General features: G+C 38.6%; 1 protein-coding gene across 1 annotated transcript in view; it reads left to right on the forward strand.

Moving 5' to 3' along the window:
* Positions 1–4,952: 4,952 nt before the first annotated feature.
* LOC134210103 (zinc finger protein 23-like) overlaps positions 4,953–19,421 on the forward strand; it is a 39,712-nt gene continuing 25,243 nt past the window's right edge. Inside the window, exons 1-2 of the mRNA XM_062686123.1 lie at positions 4,953–5,001; positions 17,762–17,978. Of these exons, the coding sequence (XP_062542107.1) occupies positions 4,953–5,001; positions 17,762–17,978 (266 nt within the window). The remainder of the gene's footprint in view (positions 5,002–17,761; positions 17,979–19,421) is intronic.

Raw genomic sequence — 19,421 nt, forward strand, 5'->3', positions numbered from 1 at the left:
CCTTAACTTCCGGAGAAGCATGGTGCATAGTTTTTCTTAGGGTCCCTTGCTGGCACGAGAACGCGGCTTTAATAGGGATACGGATAGCGATAACTGGGTAAGGGGATAAGGACACTAAATGGGGTCTATTCTATTTTTTCAGGTACACGAGATACCGATGGTACGCAAAAGTCCAGCATTTACCGTGCCTGATAACCGATTGCATGATAACCGAAATCATTTTAAATTGAAAGTATATGATCTACGCATGCAATCTCAAATTTGCAATGTGAAAAGCGCTTTGTGCAATGTGCAGATCAGTGAGTATGAAACCTCATTGTCCATCCGATTACGATTCAAACACGAAGTGAGTTTGTGTTTTTTTGCGAGCCAGGCGAGCTGATTCTTTCGGCTGTGTTTCAAGACGGATGAATTGAGGATGACTACAAGATCAGCGCTCTGGTGTACCCGCAGAACTTTATCCAATGGAGACCGCTTTTGCTATCTTCAAAATAACGAGTTTCACATTCTGCAATGCAAAATATATGTGTGGTTAAGGAATGCAACCGCTTCTCAAGCTTGATCGCAGTTTCAATTTTCAGTGGCATTACATTTATGATGATACATTTAAGCTATAAGATTAGACAGGATTTAAAGCGATTCAAGCTGATCACAAAGATGTGCTTCTGTCCAGGGAGAATTATGAGAAATCCAGAACATGGAAGCGAATTGCAAGATAATTGAGAATTTAAAAATATTAGTTTTTTTTAATTTGGATGGCAGAAGCTCAATATGTATGTTTAAGACAACAGCTGATCGAAGCAGTTAAGATCGTAATCTACAACTACAACGTACCTATGTATAGATTTACGCTAAGTAGTACAATATCAGTCATGATAAATAAAATTCCAGTTTTTTTCTTATATTTTCTTATGATTTCAACATATGTATTCAAGTAGAACGACTATAATATGCCCTTCGAGGCCGCAATACATTATTGCATTATGCTGCAACTTTCCAAGCAACATTCAATTTAGCGCAAATGTCAATCACGCGGACGCACCAGTTATGTGGGACCGGTTTTTTTTTCAAGCAGGAGTTACTTTTGTCGAAATCAATCAAGTCACATGAAAAGTTTTTCAATGTTTTCCGATGTTGCCAAAAAATCTCAATCCGCTATAGGTACATGCAGTTTATTATGATTAATGAAAAAAATCAATTCGGATGGAATGGCAAGAAGAACTCCGACAGTCTTATTCATGCCGATCGTTTCTAAAGCAAAGAATGATTGCTCACTGCTAAAAGATTTCAACGCTTCATCAACGGGAAGCGCAACAAGTGCTGCTTGTTGTAGCACCATCTCGGATCCAAAATTGCGCGCCTTCCCCTGCCGTTCATTGATGTCGTCAGTCACGCTCGTGAGTGAGTGTCACAATTATTTGTCTCGCCAAGAATTCTAAGCTTGGTGTAGCTAAAATAGCTGGATTGCAAAGAGCACAGAACCGCAGTTGAAGGGAATGATTAGATAATCCACTGCACCATACCAGCCAGTGAATTACCAGTTTAGCTGTTCAACTAATGTCTACCAATATAAGTCACGTTGGTTGTTGCGATCCTACCATATCGACTATATCCCGCCGCACAGTCGATTTATGAAACAGTTACAACTTTTTTCTAAACAGGTTTCAATATCCATTGCGAAGCATTTTGAGAAGTGTATCATGGTTCGTATTTTTCTTGAAGCATCCAGTTATATATGGTGTGGACTCCAAAGCCTGAGTATCTGCTGCTGAGCCTTAAATAATTTTATTTTTATTCTGATTGTAAATGTGGAAGGTTGGCAAAAATATTTATAGAAAATTACCTATTATGGAAGCCTATGTTTAGGGGTAAAGTGAAAAAATGCTGATAGTCAATGTGATGCAATTGCTCCATATCACAAATCTACATAGGAATGAAGCGTCAACTTGCTAACCCAGTCAACACAAAATCATATATGATGCAACATAAGATGCTAAAGTGGAGGCGATATACGTACATATTATATGGGGAAGTACCTATATGGCCTCCACTTTAGCATCTTATGTGACATCATATACGATCTTGTGTTGACTGGGAAATCAAATGAAGCAATGAACAAGGGGAAAAAATCAATTCGTACTGATACATTCATAGGAGACATGAGACCAGACAAATTTTCGTTTTCGCTCAAAATCACTATTTTGCTTTCTAATCTCTTTCTAATCGAAATCTGTTAGAGTTTTATAAAAGTATACGTCAAAATAGACTGCTCTATGGTGAAAAGTCAAAATCCACGAAAACTAACATGGGACAACTATGCTTAGAAGGGCAGTATAGCCATCTATTGAACAAAGTTAGTTGTAAAAAAAAATACTAAACTACAAATATTTTAATGTTCCAAGTTGTATATGAGTAAAAACAAAAAATTACTAATTTTCAATATATTTTTTTATTAATTTGTAGAATTTTGAAAATTAGCTTTAAACCACATATAAACATGCAGTGAAGTTTATATTATCGATCGACATCAAACCGTTTTTTAAATCTGAGCAATTGATTAATTGAGGTAAGACGGTATAATATGCCCCCCCTAAGGCAACTCCTTGATAACTTTTTACTTTTCAACGCAATTTATGCAAACTTTGTGTTATTTGGTAGTCCAGGAAGTCGCAAATGTATTGCCCGTGAGTAGTCATATAAAAATATTACAGATTACACGTAATAAAGCTTTTTTGAAAAGTCGTGAAAAAATGGATTTTAAAAAGTGCCTGGGCAATACGCCCCACCTTAGCCAAAGACGTTTCAAAGCCCTTCATTAGTATTTTATCAATCCTATAATAAAAAGGTTAATCCTTATGCGCGTGACATTAAACAAACCAACATAAGTCCATTTAATCAGGTTTGAAATACATTTCAATAGTTTCCATATAATTTGGAAGCAACTGCTGCAAGCTCGCCGCGCTTGTGTCCAGTTGGTAAGGGCATATCGTCCTGCCTACACTTGGGCGTATTTACCAGAGAATATTTTCGAAAAACGTTACATTTTTGAAGATGGAAGCAATTTTATATCACATTAACATGTAACCACTGGTTGCCCAACTGAGTGCTGCAGTGCAAGTTTTGCGGACAGTATGCTAGAGTTGCTCCAGAATGTTGAGCAAACAAACATTGAAAGTTACATCAAAACTGTAACTTTTTGTATTTTTCTATTATTTTTATTACGTAATACAAAAATACTCCCATATTCACATAGGATGATGGTTTTACAAATATTTATAGGTACCAACTGATTTTGACCCTTTAGTTTTCTAGAAATCCAAGTGGGGCGTTTTGGCCAGGTGGGGCGCATTATACCGTCTTACCCTATTTACAAAAAATAATCAAAGTACCCCGTCTAAAGACGGTCTTGGGCGGAAGAGGATTAAAAATATCGTTATTTATTTGGCTGAAAGCACAAATGATTATGTAATCATTTTTATTAGAAAAATATATAAAGCTCTTTTAGTTGAAATAATTGGTGAAATTAAAAGGAGAGTGCTTAACTCATTTTTATTAGACAAAATGCGCTTTTTGCTAGTTGAAATTTGACATTTATTTATTTGTATTAAAAGAGGATTTCTTTCAAGTTTTCCTTACCTTTGCACATATCGATTAACTATATCCTTGGTTTTTTGAACTATGCCGAAAATGGTATCCCTTCCGATAATAATATGTTGTACAAATATTATGATTTTTTTATGGATGAAAAATCTTTACTCATCTAAATTTCATGAGCATTGAATAATCGAGATAGATTAAAGCTAAGAAAATCCACCACGATCCGCGTTCTGGCTTAATTTATTCAAACGTATTCGGTTGATAGTTTACGATGGGAATAGGAGTGCTGCCCAAAATAAAGGTTTCCCTAGTACACTTGATTCTTTAAAAAGAAATTGGTTCTATGTACCTCTAAATGGTTGTAATCGTCATGATCGAGATCGGATCCTAATAATTGTCTTCAACTCTCGCAAAATTGCTTCTGAGAGCATTTTTGCCATCGCTTCATTGTCGCCACACATTAGGAAACGTAAAGTAATTAAGAACACCTGCTATATAAATCGCAAAAGAGATAATTAGCATTGTGATAAGAACTCCTACGTATATACTTTGTGAAGAAAACAACTGCGATTGAGAAAGACACAGCTAGTAACGAATATTACACTTAGCATCGAATACTGAAAGAAAGATAACAACTGTATAACACACTTTGAATTTATATTTTAATAACAATTCTTTTTCGAAATAAACTTGGACGTATTGATTGAAACTAGTAAACTCTCCTTGGATAGCTGGTTGGTTACAACGTCGTCTCACCTATCTGCCGTAATCTGGAAAAGTGACGTAACCGCCATTTTACAACATGCATGTTTTCCATTTTTCTGTTAAAGAGCTCGATGAGTAGTACTTGTTAACACCATTTTTGGGAAATGGCGTATACGTCACTTTTTCAGATTACGGCAGCTATGCCTAGGAACGTTTTGTCGAGCGTTTTGTAGTTTTACATAATCTTCGGTTGCTGTAAAATACTGTTTTCGCTATTCTTCCTTCCTATATTCATGCTAAGAGACCAGCCCACTGAAGTCTTCCGTGTTTTATACGATTCACAACACTTTTTTTTTGAAAACTTGCGGAGTTTGATTGTGTTTTGACACAACACAAGATTCAACCGCGCATCTTAACGCTAAGCTCCTAATACTTGAGCTTGATACGAAAAGTAGGTCGGATATTACACCGGATGCAAGGAATTATTATTCAATTATCATACAAGGTTTTCGATAATTTGCTTTCCTTCGTTAGACTCTTTAAAGACAGTAAAACCATGGAGTTTCCTAAATTATCCCCGTTACCATAATACTTGCACAAATTGCTTTGGAAACCTCTGCACCGGATGATGCCATTTTGTCACTGCGCTTATGATTTTGAATGTAAAGCTACCGGTGGACAAAGCCACTTTTCACATGCGTAAGTGTTCAAGTACAATCCACCCGAATCCATCCATCACGCAGGCCGGCAGGCGACCCCACGCGGCACGCAAATTACACACGGTCGGAGATAATTGCGTTGCACACGTACCTACCTATACCTTTTAGGGTTCATTCACAAATTACATAACGCAAAATTTGGCCATTTTCAACCCCCACCCACCCCCTCGTAACGTTTTTTGTACGAAAGGGTTTTGAAAATTGTATGGGCCGTAACGCTCTGGCAGGTACCCTCCCACCCCCTAAAGCGTTATGTAATTTGTGAACGGGCCCTTATATGTCCGTTTATTGTGATTACAAGTGGAGCCCATTCCTTCGGCAGCGAACAGGCCATATTAATAAATATCAGGTTTTCTTGGACAGCATACCGCAATGGTTCGGCCGGCAATCAAAGCGACAGGACAGAAGAAGAAGACGAAATTGACAATGCAAAAATACCACAAAAGCCCAAATCTTGAGAATCGACGATGCATGCACAAATAATGCGAAAATATGCAACGGCGCTGCATCCCATACGAACTAAATGATAGGGTGTGGCTTCTTTTAAATGGTTCATCAGTATTACTAGGTAAACAAGTATGTATAGCCCAATGAAAATTAGAAACGGAAATTACACTCGTTATTTAGTTTCGTAGTAGTTTCTATTATCGTTTGAATTCTCTTACATTTTGAAGTGCGTAATCGCCATTTTGGATTTAATAGTCTTTCAATTGGCAATTAGTAAATAACTCTGTCCCATTAATAGGTACACCCCATTATTTTAGGACAACTTTTTTCTGTGGCACTGATCTTTACCCATTTTCTATGTGGATTCAGAGGTTGAATTAACAACAATGTTCAAGAAAGGTTGGCCAGCCTACTTCATTTGTACAATTATTTAAAAAATAAATATGTGAAAAAAGAGGTGTCCCACATTAATAGGTACACTTAGCAAAAATGCGTTTTTTTTTTGCTTTGAGAAGTATTTTGACACCTTTTGATTAATTAATATTACAAGCACTTGAACCGTTTGTTTGAGAAACTGCATATGTAACATTTTTGGCCAAAATGAGATTTTTATATATTCTGAATCCTCGTCCAAAAATACGTATTCTGGCAAAAAATACGAAAAAAAAATTTTTGTTCAGGAATGTATGAAAAAAATTTCGTTTGTTTGAGAAACTACATATGTCCACGTACTTTGAAGAGCAATTGTGGAGTACTGCTTAGATTTTTTGCACTGAAAATGCCCCAGGGTGTTGAGTTTTGCCAAAAACTATTGATCTGTATCGAAGAAATCGAAAGATTCGGTGCAAATTTGTTCAGAAAACAGTTTTTTGTTGTTTTCTCGAAATAGTGTAAAATGGACTTATGCAGTTTCTCAAACAAATGATTCACTTGCTTTCAAACGCCGCGCCTGTTTTGACTCAAGCTACATCTTTCATTTCATGGTTAATAGAAATAGTTCATCCTTAAGATCTTCCTTTTTGGATACCATAGAAAATATTAGAATTAGACCACTTGAACGTCACTTATAGATGTTTATATCATGCTTAGAATTTGAATCAGAGCAGTATTTGGGCAATTTATTGCATTTTTCCCGATGATTTTTCATTAACAAAACGACCTTGACAAAATGTTAAGGAATTGATTTTATGACACGAAAACATTTAAAAGCTCGGTTGAATTTGTTTTTCTGCTAAGAAGAAAATATCCTATTTAAATATAAGGGTTTTTTTTCTAACAACCTTGTCATCTGGAATATTGAATAAAGAAAAAAAAAGAAATATTGAAAAAGGAAGTTATTTCCTCAACATGGAACAATTATTATGTTCCGAAGCATAAAACTGTGTATATACAATAAAATTATGTATTAACGTTTCAACCACAGATAAGCAGACATAACACTCGTGAAGTATTCATCGTTCACTGATTTACTAATCAGTTTGAATAATTATTAGTTGGCCAATCGATCACTCGTGCATCGGATTTGCTCGAGTTTGACGTTTGTTCACTACCGCCATCTGATTCGTGAACTTCCCAATATGTAGTCGGTTTAAACTCCGCCTCTTAGCCAACCTGAGCGTCCAAATCTCCTATGAAGCTTTTGACATCGTGGCTTGGGCAGCTGTCGTACTCACGTTCCAGCGTAGAATGCGTCCGTATGATCATCAGTGCTTCCGGAGTGTGGGCTATGGACGTTGATTATGCTGAATTTGATGAACCGGCCTTTGATCCTCAACATGCACATTCTCTCATTGATCGGCCACCACCCGATCACGCGCCTTTGCATATCGCCCATCACTATGAAAGCTGTTCCCAGCTCTTGTGTGTTGCCGCAAGTCTGGTAGATGGCATGATTACCTCTAAACATTCGCACCATTGATGCCTTCCAACAAACCTCCTGCAGCGCTACGATACAGAATCCACGGTCCTTTAGTAAATCGGCGAGTATGCTCCCGATTAAGTTGAGAGATTTGCAGTTCCACGAACCGAGTTTCCAATCGCTAGACCCTTTTCCTCGCAGTGGTCTTCGCCGATGGTTCCGGTCCGTACTCTTTTGTTGATTGTTCGTTGCGTATGTTTTGTTTAAAGGCTGGCTTGCAGGGCCTGACACCAAACCCCCTAAATTTCCGGAGGGCCATTCCTCCTTATTCCCGGTGGACCATGGTGCACAGTTTCATTTAGAGTCCATCGCTGGCACTCGGACGATGATCAGTCGCCCCTAACATGGAGGGCATGGAGACGCTGTTGTGAGCCGATCCTGACATGGAGAACAGACGCTCAGTAAGATCTGCACCTTCGGAGAGGAGAACCCCCCCTTCCCTGTCAACATACGACCATAGTTCCCACCGGAGTTGGTTACCCGATCTTCCCTAAGGTTGCTCGTATCCCGGCCAGCACCACGAGGAGGTAGGGATAGGAGTCGCTGGGTAAGAGGCTAAAGACCGCGAGATGGGGTCTATTTTATTCCGTCAGGTACGCGAAGCACCAATGGTACGCTTTACCCAGCATTTGCCGTGCCCATATAGGTACAGCAATCTTGATAACAATCGCTGTAATGTCATGGTGCAAGTCGTCTTCTCGTTAGCTTTCAACTGTGTCGATCATGCCAAGCTGACCACCAAGCTTACCGATGAGTTCAGATTCTCCAGGACTAATAGCTTCGTTTCTCGAACACCGAAACCAGTCGGTGCGACAGGGCAACATAATAAGCTAATAAACTACCTATAGAAGAAAACTGTCTGAGGGATTTTTTTTATTTATTAAGGTGTTCACCACACGTTTATCTACAAACATTCCAAAAGCCCAAATCTGGCGTAATAGTTTTCGTACAGTGCCGAAACTCAAATTATGATTGTTTAGCATAACTAAGCAAACGATCTACCATTATTTTAGCCCCATACGCGTTATGGTTCTTTCATCTCGTGCTCTTGAAAACAATATTGAAAAAGCACGTGGTTTACAAAATGGCCGATTTTTGGCTTTATTGTATAATCACCTTAAGGAGACTTTTAGCCATAGGCTGGCTCGTCTCCGGAGAGTGAAGGAAAATTGAAGTGGGTACTAGATCAAAAAAAGCACGTTGCTATGAAAAACGACAACAAAACGAATATCATCCCTTGTTTTTGATGTGTTTGGTCTAGTCAGTGCTGATAAATTTCATATCATTCATTTGAACGTTGAATAGTAAATCTAGTCAGCCAATTTTTTGCCCCTGTCAATTTTCACGCCATCTCACTTGATCAGTGCCTCCTGTCAATTGAATGATGGGTCATTCGAATGACTGGTGGTCGTAAAAATGGAAAATTACAGAGAAAACGTAATTTTTATCACCAATTCAATATTGTGCCTTGCAACAAAATGACAACTTTCGTGATCATTTTCCAAGGCTCTCATAGATGTGAAAAATTTCTCCGCAGTACAAATAGGGTAAAATGCCTAATAGTGGACCCCCTAGTAGCGAAATTTTGCTCTTCCTGTCATAAGGAGTAGAAATTTTCAACATATTAACTCTGCTTGACATCTAATATCAAGTTCTGCATCTCCTCTTCCCGATACATACATAAAACACTCAAATACACGACGTTATTCGTTGAAATTAACATTTTAAAGTCTGACTGAATTCGCCCTATAGTAGACCCCCTGGGGGTCCATAATAAGAATCTGTTTCCCTATAGTCGACACTTCATTTGATTTTTATGTTCCGTTTCGGAACGTTCTTCTTCCCTATTATGGACCTCCCAAAATATTCCTATAATGGACACTCTTGTGTTTATTTTTTATAGAATTGTAAAAAATCATCTAATTTTTAAATAATTTAATTTTACAAAAGTTAATTGACTGAATGCGACTACTGCTGTCAATTGAAAGGACAGGGGTTACTCAATTGAGATCTTTGTACTCAATTGATTTGTTCAGCAAAGAAAAATATGAGGTTTAAAATGCAAATTAAAAATAGTTCCGGTGCTCCAAAAATCCTGAAAAATTGGAGTTTGGCTCTGTTTTTCATGCAGATTCAGAATATGTAAAAACATCCATACCCCTGAATAAGTGATAAACTTTGTATAAACCTTAAAAATCACTTTAATAAAGAATTTAAAAAAAAAACTCAAAGGTGCAGCCCAATCGGGTTGTCCGCAAAGGTGACGAAGGACTACGTAGCTATTCGAAAATGATGGTATTTACCCTAATAATTTGTCTCGTTTTATTAACATTGAGCAAACTGCTCGGAGGCCAACTCAATCAAGAAGTCGATTAGTTGTTCCCAGTTGGATGGACTTTGAGTCTCTAACGGTGGAATTAACATAACTCATCGGCCGCTAAAGCCACTCGACTGGCTTTCAGTCGGGGACATCACAATCCTTACTTTGCCACGAACGCTTACATCGCGGGCGTAAACCAAACGTTGCAAATAAATATATTTCCGTTTGGTTTCACGCCACTGCTTATTTCTCCTTTATTTCGTCAATTTTTGAGGATGATTTCCATTCAAAAAGGCCTTTATACAAAAGGTTGATCCGACAATCCGATATGAACTTTCTTCAAAGTGCAAAACTCAATCGTAACTAGCAAATTTGATAGCGCATCGGAGGGAGATGATGCGGTAAATTTGAATGGATGGAATCACTAACAGCAACCAAGCTACCACGCCAAACCCGATCCCACCGAAACAATTCATTTTCGCAATAACCTCTTTCTTATCATAAAATGTTGGTCCTGAGAAGAACCATTTTTCATTTCCCAATGCGACTTTCTAATAATTAACTGCATCCAAACGCTTGCCGGCACCTTGCGTTGAAACCAGTGGCGCCGTGAGTGGGTGGGACAAGTAGGACATGTCCTACGCATGAAAATACCTGGGTAGGACAGTCGAAGCATTGTCCTACCCATGATTATGATAAGAACATACCAGATGGATAACTAAAAGATCTAATACTATCAATACTATTTCAATCTCTATATCTATGAAAATATCATTACAACGTTTCAAAGTTAATCAGAGATTTTAAATGACAATCCTTGAGGTTTCCAGGGATTGTAGAGGAGAAATCTATTCCGAAAGTATTATCAGAGTCGATGAGAAGTGTCAGTATCAGTACTCAATGATGTATTAAGATTTTCCAAGAAATCTTGAAGTTTCTAATAGTTTCTCCCATGAAATTGTCGAAAACTTTCTGGAAGTACGTAATTATTTCTGCTAGTTCAGGGAGGCTCAGATAATTTCGGAAACTTTATAAGAATTGACAGGCTGACTGTGAATTAATCAAAAGTTGAATTTCAATATCTTAACAAGGATATAGCTTAGCTTAACTTAGCTAAGACGGAATGTACTGGTTAGAAGAACTGGGCTACAATACAAATGAATGAATGGTTGGTATTTACATTTACTGCCTACGGCTCCAGTCAGTTGAGAAAGGAATGTTAGTGTGTAGTTATTGTTGCTACTAGAGACCGAGAAAACCCCTGCATCCCCATACTAACTGTCAAAGGTTGAGTCAAGTGCCCTGCGGTGTTTGGTTAGTGCGTTTGAATCCTATTATTCCGTACGTCAAACAAGACCGAAAATGTCGAGGAAGCATTTTCCATCTATTTTTAAATTTCAAAAATAAACAATGTTCCTTTCGACTTTTGAGTCGGAAGAAAAACTGACGCGTTTAGGATGATTAACTCCATCGTTCCCTGAAAGAAAATCAAATAACGATTCTTCATTTTAGGACCCAATACCACGGAAAGAAGATTTCGTTAACTCGGTAAGGTAGATGAACAGAAATACAGATCAAGGATTCACTTAGAAAAGTGGTGTAGTCTATGCCACTATGCCATCTTCAAAAGTTGAGGAACTAGACAAAGTATCACAAATATACCTACGTTTGCAAGAAAGAAAAAAGTGAAATTCGTAGTAACATTGTTCTTGAAATTTCTGAAAACCGGTAAATAGAGCTGAACACCCTCAAACATTCTTGAAATTTCTGAAAATTTCTAGTGGGTCGAATTTCTAGAAGGTAGTGATTATTGTTTGAAATCATTCAATATTTTATAAAATTTACAGGAATCCATAATCACTTCTGGAAATTCGTGAAAATGTTTGAAGACATGCTTTTCAGAAATGTTCTAAAAACACTGGACATGTAATGATTGTCCTAATAGTCATAGGGAGTTTTATAACTATAACTAATGCGAGAAGATCTCCGGAAGGTAGCTGAAATTTTATAAAGGTACTCAATAGATTTGATAATCCAATTTTTGTCCTACCCACGCCTTGGAACGTGACCGCGCCTAAACTGTCCGACCGCCACCTGATGATTTTTCGCTCAGCCTCGAAAATTTGGAATAAATTTTCCGCATTACCACTGCCACCCCACGCCTTCGTGCTGCTGTGTCCGCTCCGCTGCATTAAATGTCGAACCGCTCTTTGTGCAATCCCGATCAAAATGGCTCGCGCGCGCCGAACAGCAGCTTTCTTGTACACTGGATTTTGTTTTTACACGATTAACACTTTCTTAATTTGTCACCCATCCTAAATGCTTAACGCATATTAATTACCATGTGACTTTTCTTGGAATTATTTAGGATTTTTTGAAACATGTTGCAAAGATTTTGGTGGCAAATTGAAGTCACACGAACAAAAATAAGAGCGAAAAAAAATGGTGTAAAAACAAAATCCTGTGTATTTAATAAATTAAACCCGTAAGCCCCGCCTCTTTGTGATCTCATATGGGTGTTAATGTAATGTGCACTCATAACGATTAATGAAGGGGTGGGGCTAACGGAATTACTTCATTAGATATAAGAAAACTGCTTTTTCGGGCGCACGCAAGCCATTTCGATCGGGATTCCGCAGACAACGGACCGTTCGGAGAATGACAAATTCTAAAAATCCTATGAAATTTTCTCGCAAGATTCTGAATTTGGTTATGAGATCAATCGTAAATAGCGAATTTGATAGCGCGTCGGAGGGAGATGATGTAGAAAATTTTAATGGATGGAATCACTAACAGCAACCAAGCTACCACGCCAAACCCGATGCCACCGAAACAGTTCATTTTCGCAATTAACTCTTTCTTTTTATAAAATGTTGGTCCTGAGAAGAACCAATTTTCTTTTCCAAATGTTCCTTTCCAACTAACTGACACCACAATTTGTAATAAATGTTCAGCATCGGCACTGGCGGTGCGGGATCGCCACAGTGCTATTTTTATGGTCAACCTTTTCTTCATATGAAATTCTGGTTCGTTGAGGTTGAATGATCTGCAGCAACGCATCGAGCACCACCACCAATGCGATGGATTTTCTTTGAAAATGTTATTAGCGCCTCCGTCATGCTGTGTCCGCTCCGCTACGATCGCTTTGATGCGTCTGCTATGCGTAAAATCTTGTTCAAACTGAGGATTAGATCCAAACCCGCAAGTGATTGATTTTTGATGTCTGTGCTAGTGATGCATGTACGTGATTGGTTAGTTTACCTATTTCCAAACTTTTTATGAATTTTCGATAATAAATAGTTAAAAATCAGTATTTTCAAATAAATACAAAGAAGCGTTGACTCATCCTTGATCGAATGGTCCAAAAAAATTGAAAATCCATCGAGAAACGGCTTAGATATTAAAGTTTAAAGTCTATCATATTTTCGTGACGGTCCCCGATTTTCGCAATCGTAAAGTGTACCCCAATATAGAAAACACAGACGTAGTCCTACGTCAAAATGTACCCCTAAACAACCCAATTGATATCTGCGTAGGCCGAGTGCACATTCGGGTCAAAAAATTCAATGAATTACATACAGTAGTTGGTTTATTCCTACCCGCCGTTGCCGTATCCAGGCGCTTACGTATATGTAAAAATAGCCAGCATGAGTTAACCACCTGAACTTTTCACGAAAATCTATTTGGTACAAGTTAAGCAGGAAGGTGTCCGCTACTACGCCTACCAAATATTTTTTCGATTAAGTTGCTTATTTTCGAGATATTAAACCTTAGATGCTTTTCGCCATACTGATTTCCGAAAGTTAACTCCTAGTGTGCCGCTGTAAGCACGCTCAAAGCAGTCGATTCATTGCCATTGAGATTTGAATATATCGCCATAGTGAGAGAGAATTCTGAACAAAATATGACCAGTACACATCGAGGTAGAGAGATATCGAGATAGGGAGGTTATAGAGATGTAGAAAGTTCAAATGTATGTAGATCGAAGGGACCGAGAAAACCATCGACATAGGGAGAGATATCGAGATATAGAACATCGAGATGTAGAGTGTCGACTGTATGTTTCTAAATAATTTAGTTAATGGTTGTGTGATCGTTTTATTTTTTATTTGTTTAGTTTTATTTTGCATCCCAATTACAAAGTACAAAATCTTTCGAAATTGTTTATGTCAAAATTTTATACAGTTTTTTTATGCAGAACTGTTTTAAAATCTGCCGTCCGCTGGTTGGTTTTATCCGTAAGTCAGTTCGTTATAATCTCCAACGGGTTTATAAGATATTTTCTCATATGAAAATAAAGAGTAAAATTGAGAAAATCACGAACAACTGAAATGGCCCACCGTAGTCCTATTTTTGCAGTGATGCTGGTGTAACTTGTGGATCATTCGCCTCCTCCATGTACCGTCCGCTATCTGCGCCCACCATAGATAGTACACAGCACTTTCCTTTCGAAACCTCGAAGTGCGCGTTGCGTTGGTCCACCTATCGTCCTGGTCTCGAGTCCATAGAGGACTATCGGTCTATTGAGCGTTTTGTAGACTTTCTGCCTCGATGCGTCTCCGAATTTCTCTACTGATATCGATATCGAAGGTCGTCAGTGAGCTCAAGTACACGGATTCTTCAACCACCTTTATTTCGTTACCACCGATACAAACTCGTGGTGGGTGGCTTACGATGTCCTCTCTTTAGACTCTCCTATCATGTACTTCGTTATCGACGTTCTGATAACTGGTCCGATCCGCTTAGCTTCCCTTTTCAGTATGATGTAGGCTTCCTCCATTCCTGTTTAAAGTTACGTGCCATAATATCAATGTCGTCGGCGAAACCAAATAGCTGAATGGGCTTTGAGAAAAACGTACCACTTGTCATTTACGGCCTTTCTTATTATCCCATTCAAAACGATGTTGTAGACACGAAAGACCAAAATCTTGCCATAACCATCTGCGCATTTCTAAGCAACTCGTAAATGACTCTGAAACGTAAACTATGCACATTCCCCAATCCATCGTGACATTGACCAAACGTATCTGTTTATCCCGAAGTTCGTGTTCGTGCATTAGCTGCCATAGTAGGTCTCGATCGATTGTATCATACGCATCTTAGAAGTTCAAGAATAAATTATGTGTGGGCATGGGCACGTTATATTCACGGCATATCTGCAATATCTGGGGTACGGAAATCACCTGATCCGTGGTAAAGCGATCGCCCATGAATCCCGTATCATACTGTTCAACGAACTCCTCCAATTGCTGCTATTCGACGGCATAAAATTTGGGAGAGTACGTTGTAGACGGCGTTCAGCAATGCGATTGAGCGGTAGTTGCTACAATCCAGCTTATCGGCCTTTTTGTAGATGGGACAAAAAGACGACACCTTCCATCCTAGTTGATCAACACCAAGGGCTTTGTTGTTTTCCAACCGGCCAATCTCCTCCTGTTATTCCTGAAGATCCAGAGCTGGAAAACTGTGAAGTTGTTGCGCGTGCTCCCAGGTTTTACGCCATACCGCCATAATCGCCTGCCACATCGCCATTCAGGTGCTCTTCATAGTGTTACCGCCATCTTTGGATCACCTCACACTTGTTCGTAAAATGGTTCCCTCTTTTTCTTCTTCATTGGCATTACGTCCCCCACTGGGACATTGCCGCCACGCTGCTTAATGTTCTCTAAGCTCTTCCATAGTTATTAACTGTGAGGTTTCTAAGCCAAGTTACCATTTTGCATTTGTATATCATGAGGCTAACACGATGACACTTTTATTCCCAGGGAAGTCGAGAAAATTTCCAACCCAAACATTTCCTATGCAGAACAGGGAATCGAACCCAGCCACCCCAGCATGATCTTGCTTTGTAGCCGCGTTCCTTACCACACGGCTAAGGAGGACCCTCGTTTATGCATTTATACATGACCCTTATGTGAACGATTAATTTTCTTATAGAACTTTCGTGCGTTATTAGCGCGGTACAGTTGTTTCGCATCTTTACGGTATTGATCTTCCTGTTGGCGCTTTGTTTTGCGCCTTTTCTTGATTTCGATTTCTGTGAGGCATCACCCTATGGAAAAATGTAGCCATAAACCGGACCTCGCAAAAAGTTGAATCTGGACAAACTGGCAAAATTGCATCTCTTGTATGTCTCGTCCCAGCGAGAGAGAAAGTCTGCATGCTGTAGTGCGCTTCCTGTGTGCTATCAGAGAAGCAGACCCACTGCTGTTGAATGTAAGCAGACACGCGCTCTTGCTTGAGCCGAAGGCCTCACGGTGTTTTTGAAGGTGAATATTATTGAAAATAAATACATAGAAACGCCAAGTAGAAGCTTATAATCTCTCTATATTATGGTGCGGGAAGTCTAGATTTTTCTCTATTCTTTCAACTGTTGCCAGTGCAAGTCCTATGCGTGAAATAAACTTTGGGGTTTGATGTATACTAGGTAGAACTTTCTTGATCACATGTACGGAGAAATCCTTGAACTTATCAGATCTGATTTTTTTGTAAAGTCACTTTTACCAGACACCGTGGCCAGTCAGTCAAGCAAGGCTACTCAGGTGTTTGTTGGTTTACGTCCCGCAGCATGCTCGGCTGGCAACATCGAAGACGATGCCGACGCGGTCAGGTTGTTGTTGATGCGCGCCAACTCCGCCAGTCAGGCAGCATGTGCTCTGCATTAGGCTGAATACTACCGCATGAGGAGGTGAGTTTGAATGCTGCTAAGCTCAACGAGTTAGAGTCGTTCGAAGTATTAACTTCTGATACATTTAAAACAAAACACGGTTCTAATAAGCTAGAACGGTATAATAGGATAAATATAAAATTCACGCACTTGAAAGTTTTATGTGCGAAACATGCAAGGAAGATGTATACGATGCTACGGTACAGGTCGGAATTAGTTATCTGAGAATTAGAAAAATGAATTCTTCCGGATAATCGACCCACGCTTATATTGCATATGTTTCTAGTTTTGATTAGCTTTTTCAAGTCACAATAACTGAACAGAGTCCATTTTTACTTTGGATTGCACAGATCCGAATAATCGATTCTCCGAAATGTCGGATTTGTGGATAAATGAGTTCGACCTGTAGCAGTAGAAGTGAAATTTGTCTACTATGCGTTCCACTATTGATAATTTTACCCTTCTCTTTTTATTTCGCCGGTTCGTTCATTTGGACTACAAGTTTATGACTGGAATTTAAACGGAAGTGCGAATTTAAATCCTCAGACAGTAAATAAATTTCAACCATGAATTAAGTATGTAACGCTTATAGGAAGTTTTGTAAAATGTGTGGTTTTCCCCATCCTAAAACGGCTTGAAGGGATTACGAATCAAATTCACCAACGCAATTCTAAACGCCTTTGCTCGCAAGGCTATTTCGCGATCCAACTAACTGTAAGCACTTACATTTTTCACTGATCGCTGAAATATCATTTGATTTGAGGTTTGATTACGGCGACTTCTATGAGTGACGAGTCATGTCGGAAATATACTAGATGTGATAGACTGTTAAGTGATAAAAAATGATTTTTTTTTTCAAAAACTAGGATGGAACAATTATGATCAAAATGGCAAAACATAATACTCGATACTCGTATTGATTAGGCTAGGTGTACCAGTTGTGGCTATAGCACCAGTTGTCGCACTAGTGCTTTATATGCCAAATGACCAATCAAATTACCGCAAACCAAGTTCATATCGATGAAGCATATTCATATGACACGATAACACCTTTGATCTCCTCCAAAACAAGCAAGGCATAATTATAAAAATAGATTTTACTTAATTTTAACGTCCTTTGCACCACCCATAAGAAAACAATGGGACTTGCCAAATAAGGAACCAAAATTAAGAATAGTGCCACAACTGGTGCATGCGTTCCTATTATGGCTTAATCAATTTTAAGGATAATAACAAATTTTATTGTGGTTTTCACAGCTGTTCTAAGGAGCAGGAAGTAAAACCTTTCGCTTGATATATAAAGTCCACCCACACGCCTTTTAGTTATTTTTTTTCAAATAGTTGTTCTTAGGTATGGCGACAATTGGTACACCCACCCTATGTATAAGGCACTAAAGACAAACTTACTGTTGAGGTTGAAGATAATTTCGCTCATTCTTCTCTTGCTCGAAAACTCACCATTATTGTTCGTAAAAAAACACAGATTCACCCAACTGGACGGTTCACGGCGCGTGACACACTGAACGGCGAAGCTTTTCGCGTGATCGCACTGCCAGTAAAAGGAAGCCTTTCGTTGCGTGCGCACACTGCCTACTTCGGTCCTCGGTGAGTTTGCCTGCCCAGCAGAGCCCATATCGTTCGTTCGTGCTTGTGCGTAAGACCAAAGCAAAGGCGCGCGCGACCACGTTGGCTCGTTATCATTTCCCTTTCAAATTGAAAACATTTAACGGCGTTTTTTTGTGAAGGCTCAATAAATTGCAAAACAAAACGGTAGTGATGGATTGCTAAAAAAAGAACGCTTTGGTTCTTTTTTTTTAACGTAGATTCTGTTCTGTGGGCGGTAACACGTGAATCAATGATCGGATGTGATGAATATGGTTAAAGTTGAAGGATTTGTTCAGTGAGAAAAGCTTCGGTTGAAGCAGTCCTACAGTTGAAAAAATGTTAAGGACGATCGTTCTTAAACTTAATTAGTGTAAAAATATATGTCTACCTTAAAAAAAAGTGAAATCACAGACGTTTATTAAAAAAAAAAGAATCGCTAAATGTTAAAGGCATTTACAGTTAACGTGTTCGCGTAACATGGTTCGACTTATATGGTCACACTGGTATATGGAGTTTCTAGGTACTTTAAAACGTTAGAAAAAATTTGATGATTAGTGAAAGTGAGTGAAACGCTAACCAACTAGTTTGCTGAACAAGTCTCTATTTCTCAAATATAACAAAATTTAAGGTAATACATTTTTTAAACATTTCTTCTTCTTCTTCTCTATGGCTCTATATTCCAACTAAAACTTGGTCTGCATTTCAACTTAGTATTCTATTAGCCTAAGCTACTAACTGAAATATTTCCTATGCCTGCCATTGCATGAGTATGTATCTTGTGTGGCAAGTACATTGGAAACACTACGCCCAGGGAGTCGAGACTGGTTTCCACCCGAAAACATCCTAGACCGAAACGAAAATCGAGCCCGCCATCTCAGGATTGGCAACCTACGTCTTTGCTCGCAAGGCTAACTGGAGATCGTCATAATCCTTCATTTTAACGTATTCAGAAAAATAGTTTGTAATAGCATTTGCTATAACAAGACAGCTCGTGTCTATCTTATTTATTTTCTGGTCTAGTTGAGGTCAACACATAAAAAGCCAGTTCGTGAGGGAATTCTGGAAGATGATAGATTAGCCTAAATCTATTACTTTTCCAGTAATTATTTATGTTTGAAGCATATCATAAATGCAATCCTAACATAAAAGCGGCTAATATATGTCCGTAAAAATTAATGCATAACGCGATTGCACATTTAAGCCATAGAACGGGGAATGATTGGATCCTCAATTTTTTTGTGCCCTATCGTGTTTATCTCATTCTGAGGTAAAATATTTTTTTTCAAACATTTTTTTGGGGTTTTAATTACCAATCCATTGATGCGCTTTTAATTCATGGAATTTTGCGTGAACAACATACCTAACACCAATATCGCAAAAGTTACGAAATAAGACTCGAATAGGTGTCTCGAATGAGTTGTGATTTCTCATTCTATTCGTATA

Source organism: Armigeres subalbatus, chromosome 2 (genome assembly GCF_024139115.2).
Source record: "Armigeres subalbatus isolate Guangzhou_Male chromosome 2, GZ_Asu_2, whole genome shotgun sequence".
Classification (NCBI taxonomy): domain Eukaryota; kingdom Metazoa; phylum Arthropoda; class Insecta; order Diptera; family Culicidae; genus Armigeres; species Armigeres subalbatus.